The following is a 21,844-nucleotide window of genomic DNA, read 5'->3' as shown; positions in this document are numbered from 1 at the left end:
GCCAACCGCTGAGCGCAGCTGAACCAAAATTTAGATACATCATATTAGATACATACATACATATATTACATCATATATCATAATGTAATATGGATTTGGGTGGTGCGGGCCAATGGATGGAGGTAGCTGCACCCCCTCATAGAGTGTTACTCTTCACTATATATACATGGTTAGTCCATTGTTACAAGCACCTAGCAACAAGGGCCTGCCCACATGAACATTCTTTGTGAGTGGGATGCAAATTCACATCTATATGAACTGTGTCAAATAATGTCAATTGGGATGCAAATTCACACCTATTTGAACTATGTCATATAGATGTGAAGTAGGATCAAGAAATGGGATGCTAGTTTATTTTAAGAAATGAGCTTAAAACTCACAAACTAAGCATTAATTAACATAGTACATGTTTCACTGAAGCCATATATGTCTTCAGAGTTGTAAAATTCTACTGTACAAAACCCACCTATTTTGGTGACTTGAGTAGATTGGAATTGGGATTATGAGATCTCTGCTTTGGAGTGACCTACATTGAAAATAAGACCAGCACAGTCCAAGTTTGGGTCTCCCTAAGTCAGAGTGTGAGTTTGAAGAGGATTGGAGAAAGTCAAAATTTTGGTCCAAAAAAACCCTTTGGACCAAATTTTTGACTTTCTCCAATCCTCTTCAAACTCACACCCTGAATTACAAGGGCACAGGTATATACATGAATGGTTTGGGGTGTCCTTTGTCCTATTTTTCCTTTCACAATGCATCAAATGTCATTTGTCGTTGCCAAACTGTGCACAATGCCAAATGCCATATGCACTTATCCACTTAGCCCTCTACCACATACCACCATGCATGCTGGCCTTTTGTGTTCCGATGACAAACCAGATGGTCCCTCTCCTCCTCTAGCCCGGATGATGATCCATGTCCATGATTTCCTTATTTACTTCTGAAACTCTGGGATGCTCTTTTATATCCAATCGTGTTACTGATCTGTTTTTATCATTACACAACTTTATCGTTTATGTTGAAGTACACAGCCAGTGTAGAACAGGGCCATGTCTATAAACCTGCGCAATACACTTCATGGTACAAAAATAACCCAACCATTAATTTTAAAGTATAATGATGTTTTAGAATAAGTGAAAATCATTACAAATCTAATGTTGGTGTAAGCATGTGACTGACTAATCAATAAAATAAGTGATAATGACCCAACAATGCCCCAGAGCTTTCTGCAGGTAATTGTATGACCAAAAGTTTTGATTGTTACTTTTGGCAAAACAGACAATATAGTGTATCACTGAAATTGCAAACATGACTGATTCTGAGAATGTGGTGCTACAAGTTAAGAACAATTAGAAATACAACATGAAGTTTTACAATATTATATCAATTTTAAGTGATATGTAGGTAAAGAAAAGGTGTGTGGGGTAAACACTTTAATTCCACATACAAGTATTGTTTTAAGATGTTGCACAATATCTTTATTGAACAATAATAACCTTATGAATGACAAGGGTAATGATGAATAAATAACACATCACCTAGAAATAGTTATGCTAAACATCAAAATTCCAAAATGAATAATTTAGAGTATTATTTCAAATCATTACTACGGGAATATCTCGTTGAAAGGCTCCCATGTGTCTTTCCACTTGATGCCACTGCAAAAAAAGAAAACAAAATATAAGGCATCACATTACGTAAAATACATTCTTATAAATCGGAGTGTGAATAGAAATGAGCCTTGTAATCCTCTCTATCCTCCGCAGTGACTTGCTTATGTAAGTACATAAACTTTCACATTTTAATTTCAGAATTAAATCACAAATGACAAAGTTCACATACCACCCAGAACACTGCTGCCAACGGACTTTGACCTCTTTTGTGCCCTATGATGAAATATAAATTATTCATTACACTCCACAGTCCAATTACAGTGTTACTGACCTGGTCTCGCTACAAATACACCACAACATCTTCTAAGACATTATGCTGAATCGACACACAATACCACAGTGGTTTCATTCAGTCTAGGACTTGGCTACAAATATTGTCATCTCAAAGACAGAACAATAAACAGCATCAGTTTCAAGATAATACTCATCATAAAATCACAAGATTTATACACCTCAAAGTAAAAAACATTATGACCACTCACAGATGAAGCAAACACCGATATTATGACAGTGACGCATGTCAAGGTTTGTGATACATTACAACTGAACAGTTGCTTCTCATAGTCAGCATGTTGGTTCTAGGGAGAAATCGGCAAGATTGAAGACCTGAGTGACCAAATCATCAGAAGCCTGGGCATCTGGAGCATCTCAGAAATGGCAAATCACAAACCTGCAAGAAGGTGTTGGGTGCTCAAAGCTCATTGATGAGACAATGAAGGCTATATTGTCTGGGCTACTGGGTCACAAATAATAATAAAAAAAAAAAAACATTTAATACTAGCTACACAATGTATTGCACCTTGCTGCAAATTTACCCCTGTGGGATAATAAAAGGCTATCTTATCTTATATGTGGCTGTTTAGCTGTAGCTAAAGTCCTGTCAGAGTGTCCAGGCTTGTCCCATGCGCCCACAATGCGTCATGAGAATCATACCTTGGAACAATGAAAGAAGGTTGTCTGAGGGTTGCTCAATTTGACACATTCCACCTCCCTAAACATTGTTATGGGTCAGGTACAGGTTCCCTGATGGCAGTGATATCTTTCAGGATGACTCCTAATAATGCATCCTGCCACACTGCACACCGTTTGGGAACGGTTTGAGGAACATGCAAAAGAGTTCCCTGACCTCCAGATCTTAAGCAGATTAAGCATCTGTGCTTAATCATTTGTGACATCACATTAAGCATTTGTGATGTACTGCAACAGCAGGTCCTATCCAGCAGCTCTACTTTGCAACTTACAGGATGCAAAGGATTTGCAGTTAATGTCTGGGTACCGTATACCACGGAGCACCTTCAGAGGCCTTGCCTCAGCATGTTGGAGCTACTGTGGTGGCATGCGGCATATGGTCAACAGCATATAAGGCATGTGGTCATAATATTTTACCTCATCAGGGTGTTTGGTGTACCAGACATTCAGAGAACACCTGTAGCTTTAAACATGTTTATACCAGGGTAGAACTGAGTCTTAAGTCAGAGCTGAATTACTTTTAATGTGTTCTTGGATTGGATACGTAGATGATTTGTGACGATGAGACATTCATTTTGGAATATAGCCTATATTTTTTCCCACTGTGCATGTGTTTATCCTAACACATCATAAAAATAGGACCCTTTATCTCAGTTTGCATTCAAAAGATGAATTTCCTTCAGGATCTGCAATTTCCTTCAGGATTAATAAAGTGTTATCTTATCTTATACACTGAAACAATGATCACTCACCTCTTTTGATACCCTCTGTGATAAAATTTTTTGGACTGGGTAGGTGTCAGCCATAGTGTGGACAGGGCATTCTAAAGTACAAACAGTACAAATTTCATTATGACCAGCTTTGTTAATGTATGTAGTCATATATTTAGATTAATTAAAGCAATGTCCTATAATGCAGTGGTTCTAGTACTCAGGGCCAACCTTTTGCTGTAAACCTACCAGATATCCAGTGTTTGTAATGTACAGGTGCATCTCAATAAATTAGAATTTCATCATAAAGTTGATTTATTTCAGTAATTCAATTCAAAAAGTGTAAGCCATATATTGTATAGATAGACAAACGTAGTGATCTATTTCAGGCGTTTATTTCTTTTAATGTTGATGTTCATGGCTTACAGTCAATGAAAACCCAAACGTTATTATCTCAGAAAATTAAGGTTTTCTAAGCCTTTAAAGCGGTCCCTTAGTCTGGTTCAATAGGCTACACTAGCATGGGAAAGACTGCTGACTTGACAGATGTCCAGAAGGCAGTCGTTGACACCCTCCACAAGGATGGGTAAGCCACAAAAGGTCATTGCTAAAGAAGCTGGCAGTTCACAGACAAAAAGGACTGGACTGCTGCTCAGTGGTCCAAGGTCTTGTTTTCAGCTAAAAGTAAATGTTGCATTTCATTTGGAAATCAAGGTCCCAGAGTCTGGAGGAAGAGTGTAGAGGCATACAATCCAAGCTGCTTGAGGTCTAGTGTGAAGTTTCCACAATCAGTGATGGTTTGGGCAGCCATCAAAGCAACCTGGTCTTCCATAACACTTCAGCAGTGCCACAGACTGATCGCCTCCATGACACGCCGCACTGATGCAGTAATTCATGCAAAAAGAGCCCTGACCAAGTGTTGAGTGCATATACTGTACATACTTTTCAGTAGTCATTTCTGTATTAAAAATCTTTTTAAAAATTGGTCTTATATAATATTCTAATTTTTTAAGGTAATGACTTTTGGGTTTTCATTGACTGTAAGCCAGAATTACCAACATTAAAAGAAAAACACTTGAAATAGATCACTATGTTTGTCATGTATCTATACAATATATAAGTTTCACTTTTTGAACTGAATTACTGAAATAAATGAACTTTTTGATGAAATTATAATTTTTGAGCTGCATGCACCAGTATTTGGTACTATGCAAATGTTTCAGGCACCTGAGAAAATATTTCTGAAATATTACATTCTTCTTAATATAATCAAATAAACTAGTCTAGGTAAAAATAATTACAATTTCAGTTATACATCAATTCAATTAAATAGATGAACCCAATAGAACCCCAGATTGTGAGAATATGATTTTACCACTTGGGTTGATCTTTATTCTTCTTTTCTTGCAGGGAAAAGTACGATTAAATGTCGAGCTGGACACTAGATGAAAGAAAACATATTAGTAGTTAGAGCTGTGACATCAAAATTTTCGCTGCAGCACAAGCTGGCTGAGTTGTGACATCAATGCATTCTGGCTGAGTGAAGACATCAACACAACTCTTATTTAGAAGTAAACAGGCAAACTATATAACTATGCATCTATATAACTACACATAAAATTAGTCTAAATAGTAGTGTTAAATATTTTTTTTACATGTATTGTTACCCTGCATTTTATTTCTGCTTCATATGAGTTCAAAACAAGTAGGCCATATAAACACATTTCATCTCAGTGTTCTATTCATGTCTCAAATAAACCACATGGTCACCCATGTGGTTCCAACCTGGAGAAACTACTGTCTCACTTGCACTGTCATTGTTGTTCAGTTGCTACATAGAAAACAATGCAAAACAACCAAGGTATTATAAAGTTTAAGGAGGGAAGACTACAAGTCTGAACCTGCTGGTTCCTTCAGTGAATGTTAAGGAATCTAATACTTATTTTCATTCGCAGTTCAATAAGAGTGATCTGAAACAATGACAAATATAACAACATTATTTCTTCATCAGAATTATTATTTGAATATACATATACATTACAGATACATACATAAAATTATGATTACACAAATACGAATCTAATAAAGGTTAGATTTGTTTCCAATGATACAATAGTTTTATTAACTGTACCGATGTGGGTGCTAATTGTTTGACGATTTGACAAACGTTTCATTCATCTACTTTACTAGTTTATGGGATATTTAAACACGGCTAGGTCTGCATTGCGGGTGTCAGTTGCTTAATAGGCAAATGATGGGCATGGGTGCCATTGTTCAACAACTAAACAGACTATCAAGTTTTCATGGTAAACAAGAGGCTAGCTGTTTTTGCTAACTCTCTGCTGAAAGTGAAAATGTAATCTTAGATTGTTTTGTCTGTCGTATTATTGCATAATGACTGATTACAGTTCAATGCAATAACCTTAAAAAGTATAGTGAAGCTAATAATTTACCATTTGGTGTTACTTCTTGTGTTCTTTTCTTGCAGGGGTACTTGTCTGTGGAATTCCCATTTCCAGATGTAACAGGGGAGAGAATTGGATTGAGTTCATCTAAAGAGCTGCTGCGGGGCTCAGGAGGAGCTGAAAAGCTGGGGCTAGCCTCAGGACCATCTGAAGAGAAGGGGCTGGTCTCAGGAGCATCTGAACAGATGGGGCTGGTCTCAGGATCATCTGAAGAGCTGGGGTTGACTTCCAGATTAAGAACCACTAAGTTGAGGAAAATATTTTATTAACTACAGTTCCACAGAATGCATGACCGATAATACAAACCTCTCGTGTTTCATTCATGGTGCCAAGTACATCGCCAATATATTTTACAAGTTTACAGTAATTGACCGTTGTGTAGATTGTGCTGCACAATTTATCAGCAAACCTCTTCTATTTCCATTAACAGAAAGGGAACAATACTGGACCAACAAAGATAAAAAATTAATTGTGTCGGCCTATTGCCCATATAGTAAGTGCGTAAGATAAAAAGTCCAGTTAATGTAGCCTTCACGAACATCTATGTTCTAACTCAGTTACTTTATAGAAACCTTAATAAATTATGTTATATGAGTGAGAAATAGAATTCTGGACCCGCAAACACATTCAGTGAATGTTAAGCATTATTTTTTGGTACTTGCTTTCACTCTCAGAAGGACTGATTTTAGTTAAGAGACATACATGAATGATGCATTTTGACCAGAATAATCACTGGATTATAAAGGTGGTTGCATCTATGCCAAGGGGCAATAAACTTTTCTAGCAGCTTGGGATCACCTTACAAATGAACATTTTTATTGTTTATTGCTTAAATTTGTGACTAATCTGTATGTATCTATAAACAATGTATAAATGACTGTGTAAATACACAAATATAAAACACATTTATGAGCGTAGTGATACACCATTAACAGTTCAATGTAATAAACTGAAAGAGTAATAATAGTGAATATTACCATCTGACAGGAACTTTTGTGTTCTTTGCTTGCAAGGGTCTCACCTGTGGAATTTTCCTTTTCAGATGTAACAGGAGTAAGAATTAAGGTGTATGTAGGTTCAGTATGAAGGGGAGCAACTGAAGAGCTGGGGTTCTCTGTAGGACCATCTGAACAGCTGAAGTTGGTCTCAGGAGCATGTGAAAAGCTGGTGTTGGTCTCAGGAGTATGGGCAGAGCTGGTGTTGGTCTCAGGAGCATTTGAAGAGTTGGGGTTGGCTTCTGGATTAAGAGCCACTACGTGAAGAAAAACATTACTATAATGTTATTATAATACCACACTATTATAATGTAATGTTATAGTAATTACAGTCCTTTGAAGGACATATTAACATTCATTCCTCCTGATTTGATAAGCAGATATGAGAGACACAGAAAATGAATGAGTGAAATACTCAATGCACTTAATTTCAACATGCCTTTTAGAAGACCTTCATACAGCAAACGAATTGTAGAAATTGATGTCCTCTCCATTTCTGAAGAAAACTGCTGAGGATAAAAAACATCTGCCCTAAAATTTGTGGCCTGCCTCGTCTTCCTCCTCCCAAGAAGAAGAAGGGGGTAATAACCCAACATGTGAAACTTGTGGAGCTGTAAGTTAACAATAAGTACATATTAGTAGTATTACAAAACCCATGTATGTAAACAGTCCATGTGATTAGTTATTATTAGTTAACTTACTAGAAGATTGGTGGAATTTATCAGCTTTGAGGTGTTTCTTCCATTCAACATTTTTTGGGCCCATTCCTTTGATGCTTTGTCTTTGGCCTGCTGCAATTTCACTTTCTGGGGCTGAGAAGCCCCACACAGCTTGCAGTGTTTACAGCCAACATTTATTTGTGCCTTGCATGACTGGCAGGTCTTTTGGGTTGAACCTGGCATGGTATCCAGTCAGCCAGACAGACAGATGAACAGCCAGAAAGAAAGCCAAAAAGGTAGAACGACAGAGAGGTAGGTAGGTAAGTAGATAGAGAGATAGACAGATAGATATATAGATAGACAAACAGATAGGTAGATAGACAAATTGATTATCTATAATCAGATTATAAACGGATGTATGGATAGACAGACAGACGAGTGGCTCTTAAAAGTGTCGTTGGGTCGCTATAAAGGATAGAGAGATAGATGGATGTGAGGAGGGATCTGAAAGGTCTGTGAAAAGAAAAAAATAGATGTCAAAACATTTAATGTTACCATATAATTTTTCGGAGCATATTGCAGATACTGTCAGTAATAAAAGTAATTAGGCCTCTCCAACTAGATTTGGTAGAGCACAGTGTGTGAAATGTTTAAAAAAATATCATTGTGCGTTTATACTCTGAAAATATTTTAACTCATTTATTAAATACTACCACGTATCATGAAAACTTCTTACTCATGTTTTCACAATTCACATATCAACCAGCTCTAGCTGTAATGTCATTTCTATATCATTCATTAATGGACATACAGTTTGAGTAATGTTAGTGTAGACCTGTGGATTATTTAGGTATACATATTAGGCACATGCTCTAGTTAGGCCAGCTCTAATGCTAGCTAGCAAAGAACATTTTCACCTGTTAAACACCGACACGCATTCTTAGCATGTCAAAAGTAAACTACTACATGGTGCACAGGGCAACATAACTTTATAGAAATTGCGATACTTACAAAAGGAAGAGTGATTAAAATCTCAAGTTTATTAAAGGCATGCTAGCTAATCTAAGCTAGTTTACTAGTTTAGCTAGCAGCATGACCAGACTGTGCACATTTGTCTTATACTCTTGGGATGTTAAACCGAGCTCCTACTTAATATTGCATTTTATTTAAGTTTATATTAATGAAAAAAAACTGTTAATGTATTCAGAATTGCATGTGTCTGTTATTAAAACGAAGTCAAGTTAAGCACCGGACTGCTTACACACTCACCGTGTGGAGGGAAAAGCGAGCTGTGGTTCCGTGTCCAGAGGATCGGGCGGAAGTGCACACAGTCCGAAAGATGGGGGGCGCTCACTTTCACTTCAATGCATTAGCTTTCATAAATGAGGCTGTATGAAATGTAGTGCCCTAACTTAGACCCTCCCTTAAACGATCTTTGCTTCAAAACCTTGATATCGATGGTCGCAATCGCGCTCAAATTGGATAGCAACCTTACCAATGCAACCAGAACTTCACAGTAAGAGTCTTTGTCTGAGCACATTCTTGTTAACTAAATACATACATATATTGGGATGTTTCCATACGTGGTCTATTATGAATGAATTCCTGTTACAAGTGAGGTTAACTAAAACGAACAAGAATGACTAAAAGTAAATTCCTTTGTTAAATTGGCAACCTCGCACATCACTTCTGAAGATGTAAAATCCATCATTATTTGAGCTTGGATACTAATCAGTTCATTTAGGCATATCAGAACCTGAGAAGAACCAGAAACAGAGAATAAAAGAAGGAATACGTTTAGGTGAAAATTACGTTTGTCTCCACACATCACAAAAAAGTAGCCAAAAACAAACCGAACAAACCCTAAACTATGAAACTATTAAACTCTCATAGTTTATTAATTAATAACAGAATTATGAATAATATATTAATTACTAATATTAATACTATTATTATTATTAATTAATAATAACGTGTGTGCTCATTGGTGTGTATCTCCGTCCCTTACTCTGTGGCAGGCCTGAACATACTGTGCTCCAGTGTATAGCACGCTTATATTTACCTCAGACATCATTGCTCAGGAAGGGTTTTAATAAAGCGATTATGTTGGTCTTTTTAGTGAAGAATTCTGACCGAATCCCACTGTATTCTAGGCATTCGCTCAGTAAGTGCATCTCTCTCTATGTCTCTCTCTCTCAACTCGTAAAACGTCAAATGTCTCATCTTTTTTTAGCGTTTGCGTTAATATACTGTACAGAGTAGATACTACGATCAGTTTGGACACCTAAATATAGCCTAGGGATCGATTTGTCGGGAATCGGCGAGTATTTACATGTATTTGACAGCGGCGTATCATTTGTACGCAGCTCTCTGCGTACGCATGAGTACGCATCCCAGTGTTTAGTTTTGCGTACGATTTCATACGCATAGGGAGTGAGACCGGGTTGCATTAACTCACTCTCACTCTGCTAATCTACACTAATCCACAGCAACACACAACTCAACACCACATATACAGTCTCACACTAAGTACCTTTCATACATATGGCCTTTTAAAACAGTATGACAAAACAGTCCTCCTTGCTTAGTGTGCATTCTAGAATGTTCAGTAACTGTAGAATGTATACCAGTACAAAGCAATACGCCATGTGTGGCCTTGCTTTACAGTGATTTTATCATGGGTAGGGCAAGCTACAATATGACAAGTAGGCCTGTGCACTGACATACTATGGTTCAAGGACACACACATAAAACAACAATATAAACATGAAATAAACTTCATTTAATTTTAATTACTGTCAAGAGACTGCGTAATCACGCCTCAGACAAAAACAAACCTAGCGTTTTTTTTCCCAAAAGCAGCATCACTGGAAAAAAAAACTTCGTGTACAAAATTCTTAAAAGCTTTCAGTGCAGACATAATATTTGGATGGTGTTCGCTTAATTTCGAGCAAGATTTACAGAGCTGTGGTGATGCATGACAGGTCGGAATTACTCAGCCAAACCAAAGGTAACTGGTACTGTACCAGAGGGACGCCCAAGAGCAATGAATCTTGTACAACCCAAGTGCCCCACCAGCTCTATTTCCAGGGCTAGACTGAGCCTCATCTCACTTGAATGGATTTTGAAGAATAGAGGAGGCAGTATAAATATCATTGTCATCAAGTATCATTAAAAAAACTCAATCTCAAACAAAACTGTGTTTTTACATAAGTTATACGTAGTAGTGTCAAGGGCTGTCACTGATACATGGTCCCACTTATCAATATCAGTTAACTCCATGTGATCAAAAAAACAGCAAATTCAACTGCTGTGAGCAGGTCAGATGTGTGTAAATGGACTTGGAAAACATTGCTCAGCTAATCAAATTTCAGGACTGAAACTACATGTTTTATAATGGTCAGTAAGTAGGACATGTTTAGTGGGATTAAGTTTTGATATTAAGATTGTTTAAAATTCACACTGTGCTTAACAAAATAACAAATATTTTGGACATGAAAATTTTGATACATTCACATCCAATTTATCCAAGTCAGATTTAACTCCCGGGCAGCACGGTGGCGTGGTGGGTAGCGCTGTCGCCTCACAGCGAGGAGGGCCTGGGTTCGATTCCCCGGCCAGGCAACCAGGGTCCTCTCTGTGTGGAGTTTGCATGTTCTCCCCGTGTCTGCGTGGGTTTCCTCCCACAGTCCAAAGACATGCAGTCAGGCCAATTGGACATGCTAAATTGCCCCTGGGTGTGAGTGACTGTCTGTGTCTGTCTGTCTGCCCTGCAATGGACTGGCGACCTGTCCAGGGTGTATCCTGCCTTCCGCCCGAAGACTGCTGGGGTAGGCTCCAGCACCCCCCCGCGACCCTGACGGAGAAGCGGCTTAGAAAATGGATGGATGGATTTAACTCCCTTTAACCCTAGGCTTACTATTCTGCTTATTCTGCTTCATAATCATATGAATTATTATTCAGTAACTACAATAAAAAAAACAGGTCAAAATGTTAATATGTCATAGTAACTCCCTTTAACCCTAGGCTTACTATTCTGCTTATTCTGCTTCATAATCATATGAATTATTATTCAGTAACTACAATAAAAAAACAGGTCAAAATGTTAATATGTCATATGTAGTTCTGAGAGGGAAAAAGACATTTGCGCTAAAGATTTAAGTGGTGAAATAATTCAATTTTTCACATTTTACTCTTTCAGTCATTTTGTGACAAGGACGAAGTTGAATAATGAAAGCCCTTGCTGATGGAAACAAAATTCCACTGAGAATTGTAACTCATTGCTAATTTATGCAGCACTTTCTATAAGCTTAGGTAATGACCAGATGGCGGGGACTAGATGGATTGTTCAGAGAGGAAACAGAAGGATGAATAACTCTAGGTGGGTTTCATTAGGTGGCTAGCTCCTCCATCAGGGCAGTACAGTGATCAGTGCAAACCTCATTTACCTTATATTTATCACCACACACACATATATGCCACCAGCACCAGAATGACCCTCCATCTGTCTATATGATTCCCAGTCCTCTTGCCAACTTTCCTCCTTGAAGAGTCTCCATCTACCCATGTATATCAATTTGCCTTGCCAGAGTGCGGCTAACTTTACGCTTCAGATCTCACTAATCAATTTAATTAAGTAAAAGCCCACAAATAAACGCAGTAGGGCTGAGACTCTATCCGGGGTGCAATGATTATTCGACTTCGCTAAAATTGACGACCAAATTAGCTACCAACTACTTTAGTAGTCGATTGGTTGGTGTTGTCATTGCATGTCTTTCTCGCGCTCACTAGAAACGTTTTGACATTTATGCTTAATGCTTACTGGGGACTTAACAACAGCACAATGGCAGCGTCAAGAACAAAATCCTAAAAGTTCGCGAGCTAAACTTAGGGGAAAAAGTTGTCAGTTGTGCAAAATGTAAAGCTGAACATAACATGTAGGACTATCTGAGGAGGAAACTTGTCGGCTCACTGGAAGAAGAGTCATGGCGGTAAAATACTCCCCGTCCCAAATAGCATTCTAGCTTACTAGAAAGTGTGTAAAAATAGAGCATATACCATTAGAAATACACTCATTAGTGTAGTGTGTCAAGTACAGAAGTGTGTGGTTTGGGACGCGGCAATGGTTGCGCTAGCAAACTAGTTAGTTAGCTAACGTTAAAAGCCGCCGTAATTCATGTTGTGAGCTGAACTGTAAAATTTGTATTTCGAATTGCAGGTTCTCTGCAATCATTAACGGAGTTGGAACAGAGAAGCAAGTAACTATTCAAAGCGACCCTGTCCACTTTCCAGATAACGCTTACAGTTTTAAACACAAATTCGGTAAACATAGCGTTAGGAGGGCGTTTCCAAACAGGTTTCCGTTCTCCGTGAACGTTTAGCAGCACTCGCTAACAGTTTAAAGAGGTAGCTCTCCGTGAACACAAAGGGTTGGACAAAGGGTTGCCGTTGAAATGAAGCGTTTACACAATTCCTTCAAATTAAACTGTTCATAAAGAGGTTTACCACAAAACATTCGCCACTTTCCATCTGCTCCATCAGAGCGCATCTCTTCTGACAGACAGGTGCACATAGAGATGTTCTGACTTTCAATAAAGACCTGTGATTTTAAATTCAGTTGCAGCAAAATGTAGACAGACGCAAAGCACAGAAAACAAATTGCACTGTTTTAATGTTACATTTACATTTAGATATTTTTTATTGATTAAAGAAAAATTATTTAGTTTTGCTATATTTTATTGCTCTTACTTTGCACATCCTTGGTTATAAACTTTGACAGGAAAAATATAGCTACTGGAGTATTTTTATCTTTTGTATTAGCAGTAAAGTTCATCTATACAGTCTGCAATGTCAGTTAGCAAATTCATAAAACAAATTTGTGCTAATTTTAAAAGCTAAAAGCTCCATAAAAGTTATTTGGTAATGTAGTGATTCATAATCTGAATAATCGATTAATCGCTGTCCCAAGATTTTTTTTTTAAACCGCCTACATTTCCAGCCCTAAAATAGACAATATCCTTCTTCAAATTTTACTAAACCTCTAATTCTGGATAATAATAATAATAATAATAATAATAATAATAATAATAATAATAATAAGGCTGCAACGATTAGCTGACAAAGTTTACTTAAAAGCAAATGTACTCTTATACTCTGTAATGTTCACATAGTTACTCAGACATTCATACACTACAAGAAGTGCTGTAAGCAGTACTATATTGAAATTTGTCACGCTGCTACAGGCAAAATGATGGCCACATCAAATATTTTGCAGAGTACAAATCTTTTCAGTAAAAATTACTGCATATATGTTTTTTGTATTTTGTTGCGCTATGCATGATGGTTATGACTAAAGGCGTTTTCAATTAGCTGATTAACTAAGCAACAGTTAATCGATTAGCAATAATCATTTGTTGCACTCTTAAAAGATAACAACATTAACAGTAACAGACAGTTTGATGACCTTACAGTGACATAAGATATTTTGCAGGTGAACTCTTCAGAGAGTAGCCAGAGAAAGACCATGGCAGTGGTGACAGAAGCAAACTGTGTTTTCTGGTTTCAAGCTGAGCTCAAAATAGCACCTTGATGCCCTGGAGTTTGGGCGTGGAGCTGTGAATTGTGGGACATTTATCTCTCTGCAACATTAATCAATCAGGGTAAATGAGCAGAGGGATACATCAGATGTCTATAGAGCCTGAGCCATTCATCAAAGCAGCGATGAGTTCTCTCCTGAGAAATTAACACATGCAACACACAATGAGTCTGAGAGACAGAGGGAAAGATGGAGGAGAGAAAAAAGGAGAGAGTAGGAGGATATAAGAAGGAGAAGCAGAAGAGAGAGATGGGGTAAGAAATAGAGAAAGAGCAAGAGAAAGAAGGATGGATTTGATTTGACTGTGTGTGTGTGTGTGTGTGTGTGTGTGTGTGTGTGTGTGTGTGTGTGTGTTTAGTTAAATTCCCTTGTGCACCACTCTGCCTCGGGCATAACATGCAGAATGTAATGACTAATGTAAGCTGACTGCTACTGTTGACTAAAGTCATCAAATCTGCTTAAACGGGAGCAGCACTTTGACTCTGGCCTCTTGTAGGACTTCTTGAGATGCATGTTAATAATCCACCCAGTAGAACTGATGAAAAGGATTGTGCTAGCCATATTTATCAAATATCCCATTCAAAATGATGAGGGAAGTGTAGAACTTACATTTCATGTTTTGTTCAGAGTTTCCTATCTGTTTAGCCCAAAGAAAGATTCATAGAAATATTACTACCAGAGGAGAAGCTGCACACTGCCAAAACGTCTACAAAGCACAGCTATAGCACATAGGAAGCAGCGGAGAAAAGCTTCCTAAAAACAATAACAATAATCACGTTGAGTGATGGGGGAGAAGGGGGGCCATCCTACCCACCAAGAGAAAGTGAGGCTAATTGTGCTCTCTTGGACTCCCGGCTACAGATGGCTGTAGTATCACCAACGATAGAACTCACAATCTCCTGATGAGGGGGCCAATGCTTAGATGGTTGCACCACTCAGCAGCTAACTAGCTTTTTTAAATCAAGTGAAATATAATGTGACTAGGTTAGTAATGCTAGCTATTTCACCTTTTATGGATTTTTATGGATGGTTTAGGCCCATAGTAATAGTCTCGTATATTGTCTCTTTGTTCATTTTTTAAATAATGTCTAATTCAAATATCAAATTTGACTACAATGCCCACTGTAGATGAATTGACGAACATATGGATGGATGACTCAGATGACAAAACACACAGAACATATTACTTACGTCCATTTCCACAAACATCTTTCCTCCTGAGATGATGATTCTCTTTGATGTCATCTTCCAAAGCCAAACAACACGCATGCAAAGCCAAAGAACCCTCGGCAGTCTCTCTCACCTATTTATATCAGCCCCCTTCATGAATATTTGATCTGTGCTTTCTCATATCCGTAATACTGTCGCTATCGCATGCCTGAGAGAAGAAGCAGTAGAAAGGCTGTACTCACCTCGTCATAAGTGTAGCGGTAGTCAGCCTTCTTTGATTTCAAATCCCACAACACCACGATGCCAGACTCAAATCCTATTATGAGCTGGGAAAGGTAAGGACAGCGACAGGCAGAGAGAAAGAGAGGGGAAAAAGAGGTTGTCACTGAGTTGGATTCTGACCTGCACAAGGATTACAGATTACAGATCAGAAATATGGCTGGGCTGAAAGAGATTTTATGGGTCAGAGCTTTTCCTTGAACATGAACTGTGGGTGACTTTGTGACCGTCTGCAAAAAATGAAGTGATACGTAATTATTATTATTAAACAAAAAGCTAATCCCATATTTGCACTCAAACTCTTATAGATATGTACTCTTATATATTCGTATTATATTCTTAATATATTCTTATTATATTTATCCACCTTAGTCATGTGCCCCATGTTGCTTTGAGTGGCTTATAGACAGAACTTCCTGTGAAGTGTAAACAGATTTTACATATTAAATATATGAAATGCTAATAACATCTTGACATGACAGAAATGTGGGAATAAACAAAAATGTAAATATTTATTCATACTTTTTTCAATTTTTGTATTTTGTTCACTCAGTCAGGTCCGTGCAATACCATTGAACCATTGCAAGCCATGTGCCTGCCACCTTGGTAACAGCATTCCTTTGCAATTGCATAGCAATGTTTTGTGTAATCTTTTAATAGACATAAGTCTTTGTTTTGTTTTGTTTTTTTTTAAACCAGTGCTAAGACAGCGCTCCTTATATGGTACAAGCACCAAGCTAGCGGGGTTAGCTCAGCATTACGTTGGATTTTGATGTGAGCCATAACTTTAATAAAGATATTTTAAGCTGGTAACAGATATGCAAGTAACATTATTTTTATTTTGAGCCTTGGACTTGATGTCTGTCTTCTATTATTGAAGTGTTAGCCTGTTAGCTCTCCACTAACCTGCTCAGCCAACTCTAACAAGGGCAGAATATATCCAGATACAGAGAATATAAAGTGTAATCCAGTTTTAGAGTGAGCCTTTTAGCAGCAACCAGTGATGTTCAACTGGTAATTCATCATCTAGTTGGATTTGGGCATTTGGGCATGGATTTCAAAAACTTTTCAAACAATAATTATAAAACTACACTTAAACATAATTTGAAGCACTGTTCCTTCTTGAGAGGTTTATTCTTGTAACAATACCATTCTTGTCATATTTTCAGCTTCACTTGGCTGCAGTGACTGCTACAAACTTTATGTTCTCTCAGAAATGCTGCAGAGACATTTAATTGGACATAAAATGATAAATCTTGACTTTGAATTTGCAAAACCGAATGAATGACACTTCTTTTCCCCAACTGGATATTTTAGCTATGTTCTCGCAATACTGTGGTCATGTGAAAAGTAAGGTGGATCTATTTAACTTAAAGGGCCTACTTCCCCTGAGATCCACTTATGACATTTTTTGTGGGTTTATGTACCATTCATTTTTACAATCTCTCTTTAGCCCTAACAATTAAACCAAGGGTATTTTAGTTGCTGGTATATGTAAATTAGTTCTGATTTACTGTCCAGATTTGTGCCTCATTTAAAAAAGTATAACATGAGCGTGAGCAGGCAAAGCTAAACAGAAAGATTTGGTTTTGCTTGGCATGGGCTTTTTAATATATAATTTACTTTACAATCAATTCGATTATCTGATTGTGATTTTTAGACATCCAGAGACAGAGATGACAAGTTAACAAAGTGCCCATGTGGGTAGGGAGTGGCTGAGCTTCTTTAGCGCCTGCTGAGGGTTAAGCGAGTCTTCGCTGGATTGATGTACCGCTCAGATGAAGTGGGGAGATGTGCGAAAGCCACTTTATCAAAAGCTAGGTGCCTAGCAAGAGTGCAATGATGTTACAGGCACAGGCTGATTGTCCATTTTCTAGACCACAGAACAGATTCACCCAAAAATATAATTACTCTAATATAGTCAGTTTTTACATAATTTGTAAATAATGTGTAAATTAAAGTGTAATGAGCACTGCAAGGATGCTGTGGAGTTTTGCATGGCTTTGATGAGATACGGATTTTTAAGGGTTTTGAATGGTGTTGTAGGGATGTTGTAGACTTGTTTTTTGAGAAAGCTTCAGGGAAACATATCAACTACACTGTGTCTTTCCTTTTTGAACATTTGTTATACTTTAATGTCTATGCAAAAAATGGCAATATCTACAGGTTTGTCTCCTTTAACAAAGTGTTCTCTCAATGCTCTTGCTGAATTTTCACAAAATGCCATTTTGAGCAAGCACAGATATGAGTAGGAATTTGCTTCATGCTTCAGTCGCTTTTTATTGAAACAAATCGATAATAAGCCCTCAGAGATGTGAATTCCATTAAGATTGTTGTAGTGCATTCAATAGCAAAGCCAGCACTGTCATTATTTTATGTAGTCACATTTTACCATGCTCACGGAGGCCAATCACATGTTACCACTACTCTGGGGGGAGACTTTAAGGAGTTAAAGTTGACAAAGCCATTGTCTCTGAATGTATCCACAATAAGACACTAAGTACTTTAACAAGAGTACCACCTACATACCTTGCCTTCATCCATTGGGTTATCACTTATGTGGACAACAGGACCAGGGTGGGCCTTGGAGGACCTAAAAGAGATGAGAAAAGAGAAAGAGGGTGGGATGAGCAAGAAGCCTCTGTTTAGCAAGAAGCTAAACTCTAGGGTCTCTAGAGTAGCTGAGGTAAGCACTTGTGCAATTGGTGTGCAACATGCCAATAAGGTGTTGGAATAGAGTAGCATGGTCTTCCTTGCAGAAGACATATAGCCAAAAAACCTACATCTACACTTTTCCTAACACATTTAGACATTGACCAGAAGAGCTTATTTATTTAGAAGGTATTTAATGTTCATTTTGCATTTGATACCTAAACATTGAGCTGGACCTTCGTTTTAAGCCTGCATCTGAGGTTAATCCGTAAAGACAAATCCACAAAATCTGACTCAAGACCTCTGAATTTCAAAAAAAATTATTTAGACTTTACAGGGCAACTCGCTGCAGAACACATGACTCAGTATGCCACTTCTTTAAACACAAAAAAAACCTTACATGGTGTAGCTTTAAAAAGATATTAACACAGTTAAAAAAGGTTTACTCTCTGTTTTATTCTATGTCTTGCTTTTTTCCAGTTAACATATGAAAAAGGATAATAATTCTAATGTGACTAACTCATTAAGACTGCTATATGTAAACAACCTCTGCTGTGATGGGCTGACTTATACCATGTTTCTTCCAAGACGTCAGAGCTAAAATGTAGAACAAACTCTTGTTGTAATAAACTCTTCAGAAATGTCTGAAGAATATTCCTTTAAATTTATGTAAAGGCTGTAACGAAACATTTTTCTCCCCCACAGCCAGGAACTCTCCCACTCCAATAACTCTGCTACAGAGTATCTGCAGTAACAACGCTCTGCATCACTTCAAATTGAATAGGTAACCTAAACTGCATCCAGATCAAAGTGGCCTGTTTTTGAAGGTCCAGGAAGAAAGGTGTTTACATAGCACAAAACCTAATCACAAAAAACAAGGAAAATTCAGTTTTCCTCTAAATTATTGTGATGACAAACTCTTTCATAACAACTACAGTTTTCTGGATTTATGCCATTTTCTACCCCTTTCAGCCAAGGCTGACTAAATCTAATGTCTCCACATCCAGCTTGAACTTCCTAATGAAGTCCTCAAATCCTGTCTTTGTTAACTCTCCCTTTTTGTCACCAGCACTAAAAAAACGTGTTGGTCAGAATTGGTCTGCTTTACGAATTGCTCAAATTTCCAGTGGTTGCTTTGAAATCCAGCACTGCCTTTAATGACCATTACAATCTCAACTATATTAAAACTCTTTTCTAAGTTAAATGCTGAAGGCTGCAGTGGGTGTACAAATGATCTTTTGGAAATTCATTTTATTTACTCATTTTACTCTTCACATTATTGAAATAGCTTTTGACAAAATCTCAGATGATCTCCTGCCACTGTCTTGTGTCTACAGGCTATTCTTATACTTTTGAACCTTAGTGCAGCTTTTGTTTGTCTTGAGTTTGTTCGCCATGGTGTACCACAGGTGTCAGTATTTAACCCCATTCTTTTATCTATGTTCTTGCATTTGCATTCTATGTAACAATGCTGATATAAAAATAAAGGTTTTATCATTCCTATGTATAGGTTGAATGTAAAATTAGGTTCTAAGGAGTTTCCATGTGCACAAATTTAAATTATATTTCAAGGAATCAGGTAGAGGTGTGATAGATTCAGGATTCAGAAAAAAACACACTTATCACAGTGTGCTACAGAGAGTCTAATTACAGCTCACCCCATGCCAAACACAGCATCATTACAAAGACACACAGCAGCTTTGTTTGGACAGCAATGACAATATGTTCTGCTGTGTGATATTCAACCTGCAATCAATCATGCTCTCTCTCGTTATTTCACTCTCTTTCTATTATATAACATGATGCCTCCCTGCCAATCAATAGGTCAAGTCCTAGCAGGTGGTGTGTTCAACGTCCATAAAGCTGATAGACACAGGTCCTGTCACTATGTTCCTCGTGGGCTTCTGCCCAGCACGCCAGCTCGCTTGTCTTAGGCACGGCCTTGGACGTCTATGGAAGTGACAGATGCACGCCCTCACTACACAGCATGCAGGCAAGCTACATAGGGCCATTTCAGCTGGGCGCATCCAAGACAGGAGCTTAGTCAGAGGTATTAATCAATGGTGTAAGGTACACTTGAAGGGCACAAGTACAAGAAAGCAGCGAAAAGCTTGAATATGAGAACTTTCTTCCATCACACCCTCACACATAACTGCTCGTTTTATCTATTTGAGCTGACTGAGTCAAAGTTGGACAAAGATGGGGTCCTTCAGTTAGGAACAGTTTTTCAAACTCCGTACTTGTGCACTCTTGAGTGCACTCTGTGCTATTGACTGAGACTTCGCTGAGTGCACTCTAAACAGACAAGTTCAGCTATTGATAAGCAGCCAGTGAACTTCACATTTAGGCTGTTTCTCAATAATGAAGAGATGATGAGCGGTAAGAGAAGCTCATATAGTGCACAAAGTGTAATATTCAACTTGTTGTTTTGTTCAACCAAGTGTTTTGTTGACCCTGCTTTTAGGTTTAGGACGTTAACCCATACCGGTCATACAACCCCAATTCCAATGAAGTTGGGACGTTGTGTAAAACATAAATAAAAACAGAATACTGTCACAATTGGCCCCTCCCAGTCCAATCCATGTGCTTTTTGTTTACCTTTTCATCTTCCATGTGCGTTTGTTTTGGTCTAGTCCATGTGCTTTTTGTTTTGATCGCAGTCTGGCCCCTTGTTTGATTATTCCCACCTGTGTTTCCACCTGACCACATGGACCAGACTGGCAGGGGCCAATCGTGACAAAGTTGAGGCATGCTCAAAAAACACCTGTTTGGAACATTCCACAGGTGAACAGGTTAATTGGAAACATGTGTCATGATTGGGTATAAAGGGAGCATCCCTGAAAGGCTCAGTCATTCATAAGCAAGGATGGGCCAGGTTCACCACTTTGTGAACAACTGCGTGAGCAAATAGACCAACAGTTTAAGAACAACGTTTTTCAATGTGCATTGGCAAGGAATTTAGGGATTTCATCATTTACAGTCCATAATATCAAAAGATTCAGAGAATCTGGAGAAATCTCTGCAAGCAAGGCAGAAAACCAACATTGAATGCCCGTGACCTTCGATCCCTCATGCGGCACTGACACCAAAAACTGACACCATTCTGTAATGGATATTACAACATGGGCTCAGGAACACTTTAGAAAACCATTGTCAGTGAACACAGTTCGTCGCTCTATCTACAAGTGCAAGTTAAAACTCTGCCATGCAAAGTGAAAGCCATATATCAACACCACCCAGAAAAGCCGCCAGCTTCTCTGGGCCCAAGCTCATCTGACTGACGCAATGTGGAAAAGCGTCCTGTGGTATGACGAGTCCACATTTCAAATTGTTTTTAGAAATCATGGACATCGTGTCCTCCGGGCCAAAGAGGAAAAGTACTGCCCAGATTGTTACCAGCGCAAAGTTCAAAAGCCAGCATCTCTGATGATATGGGGGTGTGTTACTGCCCATGGCATGGGTAACTTGCACATCTGTGAAGGCACCATTAATGCTGAAAGGTACATACAGGTTTTGGAGCAACATATGTTGCCATCCAAGCAACGTCTTTTTCAGGGACGTCCCTGCTTATTTCAGCAAGATAATGCCAAGTCACATTCTGTACGTGTTACAACAGTGTGGCTTTGTAGTAAAAGAGTGCGAGTACTAGACTGGCCTGCCTGCAGTCCAGACCTGTCTAC

The 21,844-nt window shown here is 38.2% G+C and overlaps 2 protein-coding genes across 5 annotated transcripts in view; both read right to left on the bottom strand.

The window, feature by feature from the left end:
- stxbp5a (syntaxin binding protein 5a (tomosyn)) overlaps positions 1-21,844 on the bottom strand; it is a 157,553-nt gene that overhangs the window by 55,858 nt on the left and 79,851 nt on the right. For all 4 annotated transcript variants that reach the window (XM_037537997.1, XM_017712994.2, XM_037537996.1 and 1 more), the window contains exons 6-7: positions 18,042-18,105; positions 15,476-15,559 (exon numbers count right to left, since the gene is read on the bottom strand). In XM_037537997.1, coding sequence (XP_037393894.1) covers positions 15,476-15,559; positions 18,042-18,105 — 148 coding nt within the window. The remainder of the gene's footprint in view (positions 1-15,475; positions 15,560-18,041; positions 18,106-21,844) is intronic.
- Positions 1,468-9,311, bottom strand: LOC119263249 (putative uncharacterized protein DDB_G0290521). Its single transcript, XM_037538000.1, has 8 exons — positions 7,511-9,311; positions 7,249-7,420; positions 6,836-7,066; positions 5,803-6,057; positions 4,725-4,790; positions 3,392-3,462; positions 1,840-1,883; positions 1,468-1,655 (listed from the first exon to the last, which is right to left on the bottom strand). The coding sequence occupies exons 1-8, from the start codon at positions 7,709-7,711 to the stop codon at positions 1,604-1,606; spliced, it is 1,092 nt and encodes a 363-aa protein (XP_037393897.1). The 5' UTR covers positions 7,712-9,311; the 3' UTR covers positions 1,468-1,603.

The sequence above is a fragment of the Pygocentrus nattereri genome, chromosome 4 (genome assembly GCF_015220715.1).
Source record: "Pygocentrus nattereri isolate fPygNat1 chromosome 4, fPygNat1.pri, whole genome shotgun sequence".
NCBI classification, from domain to species: Eukaryota; Metazoa; Chordata; class Actinopteri; order Characiformes; family Serrasalmidae; genus Pygocentrus; species Pygocentrus nattereri.
Note: the sequence above shows the minus strand (reverse complement) of the source record. Positions and strands in the feature narration are given on the sequence as shown.

Excerpts from the sequence above, each read along its gene's own strand:
- LOC119263249 (XM_037538000.1), bottom strand. The coding sequence starts at position 7,711 with ATGCCAGGTTCAACCCAAAAGACCTGCCAGTCATGCAAGGCACAAATA. Across the intron at positions 7,421-7,510 it reads TAAATTCCACCAATCTTCTA|CTCCACAAGTTTCACATGTT; the intron begins GTAAGTTAACTA and ends GTTAACTTACAG. Across the intron at positions 1,656-1,839 it reads TGGCAGCAGTGTTCTGGGTG|TGGCATCAAGTGGAAAGACA; the intron begins GTATGTGAACTT and ends CTTTTTTTGCAG.